The sequence below is a fragment of the Bombus vosnesenskii genome, unplaced genomic scaffold (genome assembly GCF_011952255.1).
Source record: "Bombus vosnesenskii isolate JDL3184/JDL3185 unplaced genomic scaffold, Bvos_JDL3184-5_v1.1 scf7180000013339, whole genome shotgun sequence".
NCBI lineage: Eukaryota > Metazoa > Arthropoda > Insecta > Hymenoptera > Apidae > Bombus > Bombus vosnesenskii.
The window spans coordinates 1-18417 of NW_022882976.1; the positions used below are offsets into that span (position 1 = coordinate 1).

At 36.4% G+C, this 18417-nt stretch overlaps 1 protein-coding gene across 5 annotated transcripts in view; it reads left to right on the top strand.

The window, feature by feature from the left end:
• Positions 1-265: 265 nt before the first annotated feature.
• LOC117236055 overlaps positions 266-18417 on the top strand; it is a 395835-nt gene continuing 377683 nt past the window's right edge. For 3 of the 5 annotated variants that reach the window (XR_004493774.1, XM_033498666.1, XM_033498667.1), the window contains exon 1: positions 266-707. Coding sequence is in view for 4 of the 5 variants with exons in the window: in XM_033498666.1 (XP_033354557.1) it covers positions 667-707 (41 nt within the window). In the remaining variant the exon portion in view is untranslated. The remainder of the gene's footprint in view (positions 708-18417) is intronic. The other 2 variants (XM_033498665.1, XM_033498668.1) reach the window with 1 other exon arrangement.

The window sequence follows — 18417 nt, forward strand, 5'->3', positions numbered from 1 at the left end:
ACTATTAATATATTGCTTTTTCGTATCTTGCATTGAAATACAATTGCAGGACGTTCACCCATATTGACGTGCAAAGACCTTATTATGCATGAACGGATCACAGGGACTGTAGAAGTTCTTTGCTAGTCGAGCTTGAAAGTTTTCTTATCGTCAGTTACTCGAGAAAAAAGTTTCACAAACGTCGATAAGGAAGCATTAATAAGTCGCGTTATCCAAAGAACATGTTATTTGGCTTTATACAGGCAAAAAATAGTTGAGATAGATTCTATGACTGTAGTTGATTCAAATTAAGCGACTAATTAGTCGATAGGATTTTTGGTAGCAGCGCTACGATTGGTAGTTTGTTTCGATCGTCTCGCGAATCGCGTAGCTTCCCGCGCGAATCAGTAGACCAATTAGGGAGTTTGTTTGACTCTTTTTGCAGCGGATTCGTGAGAATCAATTGATCAAGTGTCGAGCTGTTCGCGATAGACCGATAACGGTGCGAAATAAGAAATTACATAGTGAACGATCATGGTGTGACTCGGGTGACTAGATTGATCTTTCGGAAAGGTCGACGAGATTGACCGGTGGTTGTGTAGTGATTGGTTTTGGTTGTGGTGGTTGATACGCTCTTGGGAGTCGGAAGCCCGTTGGCACTTGGGCCTCGTTTACATCGGTTTACTCATGCTGGGAGTTTTGAAGCGGCGCTGGAAGCCATCAAAAAGGTGAGTGCTCTTTTACATTTTTCCTTCTTTTTCACTGCTACATCGTACATGTATCCTAAAAGTGTTACGACTTGTAATAATTCAGTTGTATTAAAATGAAGAGATTCACTTGAATGTTCTACAGCTTGTTTTACAAAAAAAAAAATACATTGAAACGGTGAAAGGGGGGTTTCAAAGGCTAAGAATGAAAAATTACAAAAATAATATTTGACAATTGTTCCATAGAATCTATACATTTTATCAACGTTATGTGTTTAGTAACTTATCCTTTTTGTAAGTGCTGAATAATTTGTTGCTTTTTCTCAAGAACTTGTCCGAAATGTCACTTTTGAAATAACATGTACAATGTGGTACTTGACTTCAAAACAAGAGATATTAACTAAAAAGAAACGTCTCAACGAGTAACAATTTTATTTAACGATTAATTTCCTAATTTATAAAAAATGTGCTAGGAGAAATATCGATAAATTGCTTTGTTTGGAAACGATACGAGAAATTGGCGTCGTTCGGTAATCGATAATCGCGAGGTATCGTTCGGTGCATTGAACTTGCCGCGTAAAGTTAGAGCAACGTAACGTGACACTTTAATTACGAAAGTGAGGTCGTTGTACGATAATTGCGCTTCAAATTTCATCCGAAAACTAGTCATACCTAACGTTACTCTTATCAATGATTAACAAATATATCCGTGGTATCGGCGTTTTCTTTTTGTTAGTTATCAGTATCGATTCTTATATTTCGTTTCAATCGATCTACATAACCTCTATATCAAAAGTGATGTAAATAATATTGCGAATATATTCAACTACGATATACCTATCTAATAGTTTATTTGAGTATACATAGCTATTTCAGTACACACGTACTCGAAAGATATCCAAAGTCGACTTTCGAACACAAAACCACGTACAGTGGCTCATAAAACTGTTCGAATATGTATCTATTTATAGAAACCTTTTATGAATGCACTGTGCGTGTTACATAAAACATATTGAAATTTCATTAATATGTAATAAGCTGTTATATTGATAATAAATAATCATCATATTTCTTAATAAATCTCGATATTGAGTGGGTACATTTGCAATGTTTATTACATTATATATGCTATGACACCTACTGAAATATATGTATGTTTGCAATAAATATCTTGTAACTTCTATATACACTTTCAGATTGGCTTGAAACTTTACCAACATAATCATGACAATCATCTCTCATTACAGTACTACGATGAAATGTTTTCTATACAATATACATAGAATAGGTTTTATATACCATAATATATAGGATGAGAATTATTTATGGTATGTAAGTGTCCAAATATATTAGTGAGCCACATTACACGTATATCTGTACACGTACATATATGTACCATAAAACACGGGTAAATTTGTGCCAATATTTACGGCACGAAGAAATTTGTTAGTGCGTTATTTATAACTGTGCTACCTATAACTAACCACAGTAGAACAATGGAACAATAGAATAATGCGGTCGGTAACGAGAGGCAGCGTTGTAAGAACCAGAATCCCTCTAACCATTCGGTTTACCGAAAAGGCAGAAAAATAATCGGGACATGGAGTCGAGATCAAAGACAAATTCCAACGTTTCGTTATTTGTCGTGGAATTTTTCTTACACTGTGGATCTCCTTGTGTGTATCCTGTTCGTGGAACGTCCTAAGGAGGTTGTCTTTGTGACTCGGTGTGCTCGTCAGTTTCGTTCGTAGAAGCAAATATACCTGTTTTTTTTTCGTATCATATTCGTCGGACGAACGCGCCACATGTATATAGGTTTTATAAGAGCGAAAAGCTTTGAAAAGAACAGACGCTTATCGGAGCAACGACTTCAACAAACGATTGGTATTAATTTCGAGTGAAAAATTCATTCGAATGGAATCGGAATGGCGAACTGACGTTATCCTCTCCTGTTATATTTTTCCGTTATGTAGAAAATTTTTTTTTTTTATTTTTCTCGCCTGTTTCGATACCGAAACAACGGGAGCCGTGTATGTAGCTTTTCCTCTGCGTTTTTTCTGGATTGAAAAAATTTTGGAATTTTTATGTTTCGTGCTTAGGCTAATTGGCATTGAATTTGAAATTGGAGAGAAAGTTTGTAAAACGAAGGCAATATAGATAATAATTAGGCGGATTTCTGTGCACACGCGAACGTTAGACTAATTGGAGAAAGCAATATAAAGTTTGTAGTAAAATAATCGATTCGTTGGTATTTATCGTGCCAAGTAATTAAACTTCTCACGTTTGGCTCGAAGTTCAGCAATATATTTATGATGCGACACGCGAACTTCTTGATGCATCTTCCTTCAGGCTATCTGAAAGTTTTGTAGGTCGATCCTTCTTTATTCCTGTAGTGGCTGGCTAAAATTAATTTATCAATATCTGTGTAAGTAGTGATAATGTATGCATCATCAAACAAGTGAACCACGTATATACCTAGAATATTCAAACTTAATTTATATTCCATATTTGAGTACAAATCATGTCCCATATCGTAAAATAAATATCTATCTCTGTTAAATTTCTGTTAAATCATGAGATTACACAATTTTAAAAATTACCTTTTGTAAAATTAATAATGGGTTTAATTCATCTCCCACGCCGGTTTGTACTCGCTTTATGTGTTCGTTTGTTCCATCGATTAAAATATACCTGGTGGGCACGTCGAGTTTCACGAGATCTTTCAACAAGCAGAGCACAAACGACGAACTACATCTATTATTATCGGAACTGAACTGTAATCCAGATAAACATCGGTGTGCATACTTGCACAATAAATTAAAATAATACAGGCAACAGGGTTGCGGGATCAATGTAACATAATTGCAACGGCGTAAATAATACCGCGATCCCTAGTGTACGGCGATTCACACGACGAAGGTTTAACTCCCTGCATAATTTTGCATGCCGATGTTTACCTGGACTAATTTAAACGAATTATCATAACACCTGCTGCGTTCTGGTCTCTCTGCATTAATTTTCATTAGACTACTTGTGGTCGATTAGGTTTGAAACGAAATGATTGTTATCAAACGATGATTCTTAAAAAATTATTTTTGCTTATTATAACGCAAGAACTGTAAAAAAAAGTAGGGAGAAAAGCAGGGCGTAAAAGCAGGGCGTTGTTTAAAAATACAAGCTAAATATGAAATGTGTATTTTTTAAGTTTTACCGTATGGATATTGTACTTAGGTAATTAGGTTATCTCAAGTGTTTCGTATAATTCAACTTTTTTATAATGACAGCTTTTAACCTTTGTTACGTAGAATCGAAGAAGATCATTGGAGCAGCGATCTTCCACTCGTTTTTCTATTATTACAAAATTCTTTTAAGTTGAGGAGAATAGTGTTTCTTAAAAGTCTTTCAAAAGGACTTTTGAAGTTCGTAATAGACGAACGAGATTGAAATCATCTCAGGATTAAAATTCAATACACTGTGCTTAACTATGCCACATTATTTAGGTTTTGTTTCTGGCTAATTCGTAGATTGCGTTTGTATTTTTCATCATCCTCTCAAATATTTCGAAAATATCGATTGTTTTTTGTGTATCTTAACAATTATCGCATGCCTTAAAAATTATTAGCGTAACGAGCACGATGAATTCTTCACGTATCTTCTCGAGGATTATTCAAACGGCTTTTCCACTTGTTTCCTCTTAGAAACGAATCGTCGACATACATAGGTGCACGTATTTATTTGCTCTCGAACGTGTTGCTCGGAACTCCGTTCTGTTAAAATAGATCTCAAGTGTTTTAAGTACGACCTGCGATAAAATGTTGCACCGACCTTACACGCTTCTAAATGTCGGCTATGATTCGTAATCTGATGATTCGTACGAGCAAAATCTACTATTTAAAATCATCATTTACGCGTAATCAGAGATTGCTTCGTGTATATCGAACATTTGATACATTTCACACCTTTTATGCCAATGTATATTCAGTTTATTTTGCACGAAATGTGTTGAGGAATATTTCTGTGTGAAGAATAGATATAGATATAAATATGTTGCAACTATCGAGTTATCAAAAATCAAGGTATCAAAATAACTTACGTAAGTATCGTCAAAAAAAGAGAGATGTAAAACATTCGTCAAATACTACATTATTTTATTTTATTAGTTTCGATAACAGAGGTCTCCTTATCTTTTCAATCTCGTCCTCGCACGTTACATTATCTGCTATATATGTATTTTCTTTTAGTTATTATTCAACGGTGAATATTTAAAGAAATTTATGTTCTTGTGAAAACAATTAAAGGGATGAAACTTAACTTTGTACTTTCAAATTTCTCATAAATACATAAGAATCTATAGCTTAATTATTATTTTCCTCCTTTCTCCTGTACGTTATTGTCATTCCGTTCTGCTACGTGAGACTATCGTCCTTATAAATTTCGATTTACCCTTGCTCATTCTCATCACGCATTTCCTCGACGAAATGAACTCATTAGCCGAATCATCTGTTATCTAGAATTTTCTATATTCTATAAACTTCTCTAATCACGATATTAAAAATTCGAGAAAACAAATTGATTTCAATTAGATCGGTTTCAGTCGTCAGAAACATAAATTCGATATAATTTATTTTTTACAGAAATGGAATGATAGTGGTAAAAAAATAAAGATAAAATAAATCAATTATTATACCCGAAAGATTTGCAATCTAAATGACGAGTTAACTCGTCTTGCTCGTTTAATAGATCCATATCGGATACCTATATCTCTTCTAATCCGCAACTTATCGAAAACGACCGATCTCTCGTCAGTCTTATCGGCTCGATTCATTCAATATAAATTTGTCGGGCGAGTAATTTCGTAACGGTACTTCTGATCAAGCTTCTATTCGGTCAAAATGTTAACTGGTGCGCGGAATTCCCGAGCGAAAAAATGCGCGCGATGCGGTCGAAATGCAAACGTAGCTGAAAACTAGTTCGTCAAGGAATTTACCCACAGGAAATGCGCCGAGTGTATCATGCGATACAGTTATAGGGAATTTAGGGGAGAAGAGAGGGAATGAACCGAAAAGGACAGTGGGTGGTACGGGAGAGGATTGTGGTTATTCTAAAAACAATGCAATTTCGCGCGCTTGGATTATCTCATGCAAAATACGTTCCTTTTGCTTGTTCGCGTGAACATAAATGGACAAGCTGGACTTTCCTTTTATAAATTTCCGCGTCGATCGTTCGAGCGTTTCCATTCGGAACGCTGCACCAGGATATTTAATTAATTCATCCTGCTTTTCCCCGATATTTTATAATTTATGGAGCTTTTTCTCGTATCGTGTGTGTAACAGAGTTTAATGGCTTTGGTCCACTGAATGGAAGTTGGAATTAATCGAGATCCCTTGAAGTTTTCGCAAGTAGCTTTGAATAATGTCACATTACATATGTATGTCGATAATCACATAGTCGTAATATAAATTTAGATATATACATATAAACGAAGAGAATACTGTTCGTTGAAGAAGATAAATATTCGCGTGATTTTTTGCTGATCAACGCGACAGACACACACGTGGTGAATTTATAGTTTGCAGGAAGACGCGTATCGTCATTGCTATTGTTCATATTTGCACTTTAATAAAGTTTGTAAAAAGGTTGATTAGAAGGTTGAAAGAGGAAATTATTCTCTGATAAAAAATATCTCTCTGTCTATCTTGTTTCGTTTAAAAACTATTTGCAAGTCAAGGGATAGCCTAATAAATAAAGATAAGAAAGTAATAAATAAAGACAGCAATAATTCCTATTTCAATCCGATAGAAGTATTCCAAATTAGGGACACAATTCTTATCTGTATAAAATTCATCTGAACGCGTCATGTCGTTGTTATGTGCATAACTGTGTAGAAACAGGAAATGCTAGGAATAAAAGAGACAGGATCATGCCCGACGTCAAATAAGCTGCAATTAGACGGTAGAGGTGGCCTTTTGGAAAGAGTATAATGGACGAACGCATCGTTACTCGATAAAAATCAGCTAGCTTTTTTCCCTGCTCTCTTGACGCCGGTGTATCCATCTCGCAAAAGTGCATGAAACGGGGAGCAACGTGAAACCGTTGAATAGGATTTGCTGGAGGCTGTAATCTCATTCACAATTATATCTGTCGCGCGAGAGAAGCGTGCAATTCGATCAAGCGAAATCCTCTCTCGTTTCCGGATATTCCGGCCTTCATGCGCAAGGAACGAAAGAAAGGGGGGATGAAAGGAGACGAGAGGAGCAGAGAAGTCTAAAGAGACCGCGCACGGCATGAAAAAGAGAATAAGCTGCCACGCTACGAAAAATAAGAAAGGATCGTAATCGGGTTCCGTTGCACTCAAATTTCGTCAGCTTCTTGCAAATAAAGTAAGATAGCTCGAGAATGGATGGATCATGGGCATCGGATGAAACGACGTGATATTTCAAAAAGAAATATCCAGGAGAAAGCCGTTAATTATTAGTTAAATCAATCTTTGGTACAATAATAGGGAAGAAATTATCTTGAATCTTAATTGGAAGAGACATAAAAAACGAACGAGCGTACTTTTAATCGATTGAAAGATGTATAGATATGTAAAAGGATCGCAGTAATTCATGCATTAGAAAAGCAGTGATTTTGGTTGGAATTTCATTGTATCGGCACATAACGATGGACAGATGAAATTCCAGCGATAAATCCAGCCTCTCGGGCTGCTTTTGCGGCGCCAATTAGAAGTGGAAACGAGCAAGAAATCGTACTGAACGGAGTAGAGCTGCTAAATTCCGACCGAGTTTCTGGCCTGTCGAAAGTTTTTACTCGTGGAAATACGATGCGCTCTTCCTCCGTACGGTTACTCGACGATTTCGTTGCGTTCCTCGTATTTTCGAGGAAAGCGTCGTGGCTTCAGATTTTTTGAAAGCAAACCGAAACCTCTAGATCGCCTCGATAACGATTCTCATCAAAGAGAACGCTTTACCGTTGGGTATTTGGGTCACACGAGACTCTGAGTCGTCGCGAAAACTCCTTTTTCTTCTCTTCTCACCTCTTTAGTATGTTCCAATAGTCGAGACATTGGTTTTTAAGCGACGATTTATTGGCGTCGAACTTTTAATCGTGACTTGCGCAACTTGTATGTATAAAGTATACACTTGCTTACGAAAATATTTGAATACTCCCCACAGAAATCTTTTATATATATACAGTGGCTACAAAAAGTATTGCCATACACCCTTATTAATTAATAAATCGTTTTTTTGTCAGATTCTACATTTCTTTTTCATAGCGCCAAATTTTCCTAACGATATGAGTGCGTTGCTAACTCATACGAAATTTAATATGCTTGGATCTAGTTGGTCAAGTAAATTCAGAAATCATCAAAATCGAGTAAATCTAGTTGATGAATGTAAATGCTATAATAATGTTATAAATTTTTGTAACCGTTATATCGTACGTGTTAGATAGAATATTTTGAAATTTCATTAGCACAGTAACGAGACGCGACTGTCGTGATTATGTTGGTCGAATTTGAAACCAATCTGAAAATTTATATAAACGTTACGAGCTATTTACTGCAAACATATATATGGTACAAATTTGGTATGTAGTAGATATTCTACGAGTATTCGAACACTTCTGTGAGCTGATGTGAGTTGAAAAGAAACAAAAGAACGTTCTGAAATAACATACTTTTAAATGTGTCTTTTATATGTGGTAGAAATGCGAAATATTCAAGTCGTAGTCGTAGAACTTTGTTGCCTATCCAGCGGAATTTGTTCGGTTAGCAACAACCAAACACAATTCTGCGAACTCGCGTCGAACAGAAATTATGCAGAGAGTCGATCTAACTTTAGAGTCGACCTTACCTATACTTGATCGATCCTTCTTTTCGAAGAAACTGGTTGCGTACCTACGCTTTAACCTACGACGTACGTCTTTGTCTAAAAATAAAGTAATTTAAAGATTCGTAAAAGGTGTAAAACCAGAGAACTGAGACACAAAGAGCTTAAAAGAGAAACGTGATAAATGCTAAAACTTTGTTGGAATAATTTCGAATGAAAATCTGAATCGGATAAGAACAAGTAAAATATAAAAATTACATTACGATACAAATGTCATGATTGAAGGAATAAAGAAAAAAAGATTTTATTTTGTAATACCCAAAGATGAGATTTTTCTCATCAGGTTCCAAATGAGATAATAATTCTTAAAAATGTAATAGTAATCTCTGCGGCTTAATTCGTTTTTTGTAAGTGTCCTAATACTTAAATGCGTAAAGCTTTTCGGTGACCGTGAAATTATGAGAAACGTTTGTCGCATTTGTCGATACTTTCTTTGAAACATCATCATTGATAGTAATCGGTCGTAAACCGGGGAACGAGATGCGATACCGACGTGTTTTACGTTCGCATCGCTTGAAAAGTTTGGATATTCTCGACTTTTCTGAGTACCACCCTCGGTTCTTCCTCCAGTTACCCGCTTTAGAATCATAGTCGAAGCTTGATCAGCGGCTAGACGTGTTTATACAGTGCTTGATATTCGGGCTAGTGATCGAACTCGTGTTTGGAGTTGGCTTTTACTTGCTTTCGAACGTGTTTTGTCAAACGAAGTTGTAAAACGCTTTAATCCTACAAACAACTTTTTAAAAGCAGGCAATGTTTATTTCATTATCGCTGGACTACGTTTCTACTTTGTATCTTTAATTGTAATTTTATATTTTTACAAATATATCTTCCTTGTTGGGAATTTGTTTCGCTTATCGATTAGTATGACTAGTATTCCATTTTTGTTATCCTATGTAATTTTGCATATTATGTGTATTCTATGTATCTTTGCACTTTGAAATATTACATTGACTTACTGTAAATAAAATTACAGAATAACATAGACATCTGCATCATTAAGAATTAACGAACGATTTATTTTCCTCGTTCAAAAGTTTAACTCACAAGAAATATTTCTCGTTTCCTTTTCTTCTTTTAATTTATTTCACAAATCTGAAGAGCGTCAGTGTGAATCGTGGTTTTACATTCTTCTTTCGCGGAGCTTTTCGAGTACACGCAAGCTTTGCGAACCTGAATCGCGGGGACCCTGGTTGGGTTGCGCGTGTGCATCGACTAAAAGGAGTAAAAATAGCAAAAGCTAAGCAGCGGTTGCAGTGATTTCGTGTTCCTCTGGCGGAACCCGAAATTCCGACGCAGCTAGGTGCTAGGCGCGCAATAAACTCACCAGAGTGCCGACGACTCGGCTTGGAGCTGCGAACATTCGACCACGTCACGAGAATAGCTTTTTCATGTGAAACTAGAATCGCATAACGTTTGCACGAAAAATACGGCTTATTGGAAAAATGATCGAAAGAGTTTTATTTTAAGAATTTTATACATCCATTGAAGCGTTAAATATATATGTTTCTTCCAGAATATCCATTACAGAAAGTACTTGCATTGTATTTGTATTGTATTTTTATTATATTGTGTTTGTTTATTGCGCCGAGCCTTATTCCTATTACAATCTTTTTGTGCATGTGCCCGCCCTTTACATTTCGTTTCTGTCTTAGCTTATTGCGTAAAGCTAAATCTTTATTGAAAAACGTTGATAGAAAACACTGTAAGTGCCAAGAAATAAATTTCCCAGGAGGGAAACTTATGCATTAACGTAGCATTAACGTATGCATAAACGAAGCGATGTTGTGACAGTATCGTTTAGCATTATTAATAACTATTTACAAAGGGAAATTGCACTTAAATTCTGTGCTACAGCGTTCTCATTGATATACAGAACATTTTCCAATAAAAAATAAAGATTCTCCAATTTTACTTACATTTTACTAAGTTCCTATATTTGTTTTTCGGTCGTCGTTGTTACTGTTATCTCTGACCATTTCTTATTTCTCAGTGTAATTGGTCTGATTTTTGTATATATTATACAGTTGTTTATATATTATACAGTTGTTTTCTGTTTTATATTTCTCCGGTGTCACACAGTTGATATATTAGATTCTCTTCTATTTTATATTTCATGCCTTGTCATGTTATAATTAAAGCGCTGTAATCGATTCTGACATCGTCAGTGTTAGTATCGACTCCAACGATCTTTTTTTAAAAGTAACTTATCATTCACAATCCTTTGCCACTTCTTCCATCACGATCTCCTCTATTTCTCTATAAAACAGAAACTGCCTCGTGGTTCATATAGAATCCATTAAGTCTGGATATAAATCGTGAAAAAGCGAAGGAAAACCATAAAAACTCATTGCAACTATATTTCTCTCGCAATTACCAGAACCTCGTCAAACGCAATGTTCTCAGCAGAAATATCGGTCACTGTGTCTCACGATCGGTGTACCAACTCGAAACTCGCACTTTAAGCCGATAATCCATTCAGAGTGCATCGATGCATCGTCATATAAATCGTGAAAAAGTAGAACATAACCGTAGAAACTCGTTACGAAAAACCTCGTCGAACACGATATTCTTTACAGCAGGAAGATCGATTAAAGTGTCTCGTGACTAGTCTACCAGCCTCAAAGTCACGTTTGAAACCCGTGACCCGTTTTCACGGTCGGTTTGATAAGGACGAAGAGTTTTGCGACCTCGAGCACATCGAAGCGTTAGCCATCGAGTCTCTACCATCCGTACGAGCGTTTGAAAGAGGGAGGCTGATGGAGTTTTGGCGTCTCAAAGTTCCATTATCGTTCTGGCATCCACGATGACGCAGCCATAACAAACAAATTCCGCCGGTAGAAGCGCTTTTTCATTTGGCAAGGAGCCGGTCTCTCGCTCTTCTCTGGCGGATAAATTTAATTGCTAGAGGCTCGTGGACACCATGGAAGAATGACCCTACGACCGGCTCACCTTGACGGTAATCATGCCTTGAATTATTCAAGTTCTTCCGTTGATAAGCGACCGTGGGTAATATATTGCTTCTAATTAGCGTTTGTCCATAGGAAAAAAAAGCCATGATGGAAAGAGAGAGAAAAAGAGAGAAATAAAGAGATTCGTATCGTTAGATTAATTACCTCGGTAGAAAGATCGTTAGGCTTCGGGACACGTTCAGTTTTTCTTTATCTATTCTGTCTGTTTCCCCTCTCTTTCTCTCCGTATTTAACATATGTGTAATATATGTATAATACACTACCGTTCAGAAGCATCCGAATGCTATGATCGATTTATAGTAACGGTATTCGAATTTCACTAAACTGTGCAACTTAACGATGAATGAATATGCAATTCGAGTAATACTTTTTATCTTCGTACAAAGATAGCGGATTAAATATCCATACGCTTGAAACAATAAATGTAAATTATTGTTAAAAGACTACCGTATATAGGTCGATGTAAGAAGTTTTTCTACCTTTGGAAGAACCTTCCTGATTTGATTGATGACTCAAGGATTGTAGAATCTGAAGATGAAGTGTTTTCGTTAAGAAAATAATTCAGCAAGGATTGAAAATTATAAATACCAGCTTTATCGTTGCATATTGGTTTTTAAAAAAGTAACGTAATCGCGTCAAAATATTCTATTATACTAGACGATCGTAAAGCAGGTATTTGTAAAGGCATTTGTAAAAGCATCTGCAACTTCATAAATAAAATATATTCTCTTGAACGATATTGTACGTTATACGTGTGTGATCAGCGATAGCAGTCGATCGATTTGGAGGAGGCTGCGATTGCTTCGATCGATATCCCGATCGTACGGATAGATTCGAATGGTATTGTACTGGAACAATAGAATTGAAATGATTTTCCTTTAAATTGCCTGCGATTTTATCCTATTTTATACTTGAAATAATGGTATAATGGTGTGTTTTCTGCAATTCGAGCAGGTTAATAACATTGGACTATAATGCACGGTGAAAATACGAACACGAAATAGCTTCGTCCACGAAATTCCAGCACCTGTGCCAAATAGTTGGAGGTCCCTCTGAATTCCGTTTATACAGAATTCTGACCTCTTGGATTTTGCAAGCGCTGAGAAAGCTATTTTCATAGCCGGTTGCTTGAAAGAAATAATCTTCTTTAGAAAGTTATTGAAGGGATAGGATAAGATTCATCGTCGGTAGAAATTTAATTTACCGGACTAGCGATGCAGTATAGTAAATGGTATGTTAAACATTGTAATGAGAAGGGATAGCGTCCTTTAGGTTAATCAATGTCCGCTGGTTTTACGTTAAACTGAGAACACGAGACACATCTGATATTTAAGTTTAAGAATATTTTCTTTACTTCAGTTATTTGTACCCAGAGAATTCTTTAATAATATCGATCAACAGTTTCAATATTCTTTCTCAAAGTTTTTTTGGAAGATATATCGCGGGAAGGGAAGGATATAAATATCCGCATTCAAAATTTAATTTATTTATATACGCTAGCTAACCGTCTCCTTTTCTTTATCTTCAATTCGTGAACAAAAAATCGAATAACACTTTTCAAGGAGCCAAGTCGCATTACGTAATATCAAATGCAAAAAGGCTTTTTTTTTTTTAATTCTTTAACAGTATACACTTAGAGAGACTTAGAAAGATGATCAAATGTAACGTTATAAATTTCACGCTTTAAATATTATCACACGCATTGTGAACAATTTCTGTGAACAATTGAAAATATGTATTTTTGTATGTCATAGAAACGCAGGAAATCTTGAGGGCCAGAGAATAATTATTTTTTAAATCGTCCATTTCTGCATTCCTCGTGATTTTATCACGCCATCAAAGAGCAAAGGATCTTTTGAAACTGATATACATTCGATTTCGTCCATTTATCAAAACGTATCATCCTGTAGCTATTATCGTTACAAACTCTCGAAACAGATGTCCGCTTATTACGATGCAACGTGTATATACATAACGTAGTGTCCACTCGACACACCTACTCGCCGAAAATTTACGCGTGGCGTTCGATTCGCAAGATGAGCCGCGCAGATTTCAAGGAATCGCGGATTTAGAGGCGCGCGTTAGAGTCGTGGTTGGCGCGTTCTTTAATGGCTTGCTTCCAACGCTCGTATATCCCGAGTCTATGCGTTTATAGCGGTTTAACGACGTCTGGTCGTTTGTTGAACGACGATGCACGGCTACCAGCGCCGCATAATGTTCACGGTGAATTCTTCGAGACACGTTGGATTCACGCTCTACGCGAGACTTCTAAATTCTGGTGTTGTTACTGCTGTATGAGGATTTCAATCGTTGTGACCATTGGCTTTTAAACAGTTTATTTGCATAAGTCTTTTTCTGTATCGTTTCTTATTTTTACGTTTAGTATCTGGATTAGCGAACTTAGTCTCATAAAGAACGAAAGCACGTTCGCCTTAACTGAAGAAATTGGACATTTCACACGTTACGACATAATACCATCTGTTCTTGCGGTATCATTGCGGTCTGAGAATGACCAGTTGTAGAATTTTATCAAATCATAAGATGCATTTCATTTTCCAGACGTATGAGAATGAAGTATCTTGGATTTTTAACGAATAAACGTAAAATTTAAATATCCGTATCGACGAATTTTCAGGCTGGCTTCGAACATTCGAATATAAACTACTATACAGAATTGTTCAAGCGACATCAAGAATCGGTAGGTATTTTTTGTATAATTTAAATTTAATTATGAGATTTATATGTATATTTAGTACCTACTCCAACTATAACGTACAAGCACGCGTGATTAGTTGATTCTACGCAAAATTCGTAATTAAGAATCTCGTAATTACACAGTTCTAAAATTACACTCCATCACATTGGCCAGATTATAAAATCAAATATCTATAATCATAATAGATATTGAGGCGTAGTTTTTATTCCGAATTGCATGCAGATCTAACCAAAATAGGGGAGCATCGGAGTTATATAGTCCTGATACTATTGTTTTATGCGGACTACGGACGCGGATGAACTTATCCTCTTGCTCTTTTCACCTTTTCTCGGCTGACTTGAATCCTAGGTATCCTCTCCCATCGCGGGTCGAATCTCAAAGGTCAGTGTATTCGGTTGCCAGTGTGTTCCGTGTTTAGTCGATAGAGGTAGCCTCGCGATCACGAACAGGGTCGCATGCAAAATTCTGCATAAGGGTTGCACGTTCTCACACAAAACTGCCGGATATCTTGAGTTTCTTCGAGCCTCGTCGTCTCGGGTTCTTCTCTTTTCCCCGTAGAAAAACGCGCTCTGGTTTCCAACTTCCGTTTCTACTCGATTACCTGCCAGAGTTTCGTGCGAGTTCTAGCCTTAGAACGATGGTTCAGCAACATTTCTAGGATGTGGAATGTTCGCGTTCCGATGCTAGAAATTCTACTTGCGCTTCCGCGGTTCGGTCTTGCATGTTTACTCCAGGGAGTTGTAGCGTTTTGTCTATCTAGTACGGTGTCCAAAGAATGTAAGCAAAAAGGTAATTCTTAGGTAACTTGAAAAAAAAAAGAAAAAAACAGCGAAAAATAAGTTCTTTGAAATCATTGGGGAATTGCATAGTGCAATTATCGTTTGCTTAGTTTGATGTAACGTTTTCTTTGATATCATCTGTTTCTCTAGTTGTATGCTCTTTGTTTGTACAAACGTTATACAATGGATACAAAGGTATTTGGACGTACTTTGTTTCACTATTTCCAATGAAGCTTTTTTTGATAATATTCTGTACATTTTATTTTCATAGTATTTATTTTTATAGTCACATAAGAATATTGGTAAATGGTACGAAATTTAATAACTCGAACCTAATTAAACTAGTATGCAAATGTTATAATAAATATAACAATACGCAAATATTTTTGTGTACAACTGATAGAATTATTATATTATATTACATTGCTGTGTCAAACCGTTTAAAGTAATGATACTCTAATTATCCCGAACGGTGTATATTCATTGATTAATACGAAATATGAAATTTAAAAAGTTGAACAAATATTTTATAATAATTCCTTTTGATTAATTTTGCACAAAACATGCACGCAGAAAATAACCCTCCTCTACACATTTCTTTGCGGTACAGTCACATCATTTCGTTGAAATCATTCACTGATATTTTTATGAATGAACCCAACACTGATTACGACATTCCCCGGATGAATGGTAGGAATTCAAGAATGAGCTGGCAGTATCCTTTCCTTTTTCGTTCGTTCGACTGAGAGAAAGAAAGAGAGAGAGAACGGGAGGGAGGGAGAGAGAGAGAGAGGGAGGGAGAGAGAGAGAGAGGGAGGAAGAGAGAGAGAGAGAGAGGGAGAGAGAGAGAGGGCCAGGAACGTTGTTGGCTTGCTTTTAAATACGTCACTGAAATATGACGTGAAAACAGCCAGATTCTGCTTTAATCGTATACAAGTGGGCACCGGTGACTTCCTTGTTCGTAGATTGATTATCATGGGACTATGGAACATCGTTTTCGTACAGGCAACCGCAGCATTGTTGGTGGGTGGTTACGTTGAACGACAATTCCAAACGATGTAACTCATGAATACGCCTTTAAAAGGTAACGGTACCTGTCCTGCGTACATCCGTTTTGTAGAATCGGATTCTCCCGCGTGTAGGAGACTACTTGCATTGTACGTAACTCTACCGACGAAGCAAGGGAATTTTCAGTGGTCTCAGTGGAGTTAGATATTTAAACTTTTATATTTCCAAGATTATTCCCTCTAAGTTTTACGGTATCGATTCAATATGGCATTCGTCCAATGCTTCAATTTGGTAATATTTGATGACTACAGGAGAAGCAATGAATAAGTAAGATTTTTTTATTTTTAGCGGAGGACAGATTAAAAAGTTGAGTCACGTTGTTATTCGTCGTACCAAAACAGTTTTTTTATTTGGTTTTGGTACTAAATGCGTATTATTGCACCTTCTTCATAAAATTCTTCATAGAATTCTTGAGAACATTAAAAGTATTGGAGATATGAAAATGTTGTTTGCCTTAAAATGATTGTAAATTTCACATCAAATTCTAGTATTACATTTTTATCGTTGTACTTCGTTGCTAAACTTCATAGAATTCTACTGCAACAATACGTAGGTAGAAAGGTCTTGGCAACGTTTCATCTCCACTTGTCTTTTTCTTTCCTTAATCATTTCTCGGCGACTTTCCTCTATTTCAGTTGGAAACTTTCAACGAAATGTTGCAAGTTTCGGCCTTCGTATACTCTACGCGTTTTTCACCATCTCCCAGGCTGCCACCTCTTTGGGTCGTTGGTTGCACCACTGTAACGCAGGCAATTGAATTATTGCCTTGGCACATCCTGGCGAATCCGACTCTACTCGAAAATCCTTCTTCGTTTCTTTCGCGTCGCGTCCAGGCGAGAACTTTTGTTTCTTAAATAATTGACATGGACGACGAACTCGAACGGGGAGATCGTTGCACATAATTTATCATTTCTGCATTTCTCCACGACTTTCGTGTTCGTTCATGCCTCTCGAGCTGTGCACCGTGCCCGGTCGCTTCGATACATTGAATTATTGCCGCAGTACAGGTGCACCTGCAACCTGTAAGCGCTCTCCGCATATGGCTCTTCCACTTTACATAGGTAGCTGCGTGTGCATTGCATAATTCCGGGTTATTGCGGCGCTTGAAAATAAGCTAGCTCTGTTTTGTTGCATGAGAAAACCGCCAGAGTATTCGAAAACTATTGTAATTATTGCTCGACTGGAATCTCGGTTACTACGCGGCTGCAAACGTTTCCATTTCTTGGTTGATTTATACAAGTTCGTGTTTCAAGCTAATTTCAAGTTAGAAGAAAAATTCAGTGGTAAGTGATTTACATAGTACTTATTACCATCGGAAATTGCTGTTTGCGCGTTTAACGTGTCTCGCTTGAAAGAAATTGCAAATACCGGCCAAAATTTTTTAATTATTTTACTAATTGTATCTTCAATGAACTTTTGTTAATTTTCTCATTAATTCGAGATTAGTACCACGGATAGGAATATTGATTTCCTTTATTTCGACAGATTTTTAATTACAAAGTATTCTAGGATAAAAGAATTTCGATCCAACTTGTCTTTCAATCCTTAGATCTCATGGAATCACTTGTAAATATATGTTATTAATGTATACGTGTAATGTATTTAAGGAGGAGGGGAGGGAGTAAGGTTAATTCGTACAAAATAAAACATGTTTTTGTGAATTATTTGTGACGATACAGTTAAAATCTCTTTATTAAAACCAATAGTACATTAAAGTATGACATTCGAAGAATATTGTATAAAATTTTCACGGAGAAATATTAAAAAATACGGCAATGGCAGCAATTATTCGGACGTGTCTCGGAATAAAAAGGTAGAATTGCGGTGCCTCAGATAACTTGGTGCTGGATCATCTGAAATAAAAAAATCAAAGTTCATTCGTTAGGTAACAGTTTTCCCCAGGTAACGCTGGGAGGGTTTTTCGAAATTTCAATTTTTCACTTTTTTGGAACACTTTAAAGGGAAAATTAGCCGCAAATTTTCGCAAAATCGGCTAATTTATCCCTTCAAAGTGTTCCAAAAAAGTGAAAAATTGAAATTTCGAAAACTCTCCCAGCGTTACCTGGGGAAAAGCTGTTACCTAACGAATGAACTTTGATTTTTTGATTTCAGATGATCCAGCACCAAGTTATGAGCAATTCTACTTTTCTCCGAGACACGTCCGAATAATTACTGCCATTGCCGTATTTTTTAATATTTCTCCGTGAAAATTTTATACAATATTCTTCGAATGTCATACTTTAATGTACTATTGGTTTTAATAAAGAGATTTTAACTGTGTCGTCACAAATAATTCACAAAAAC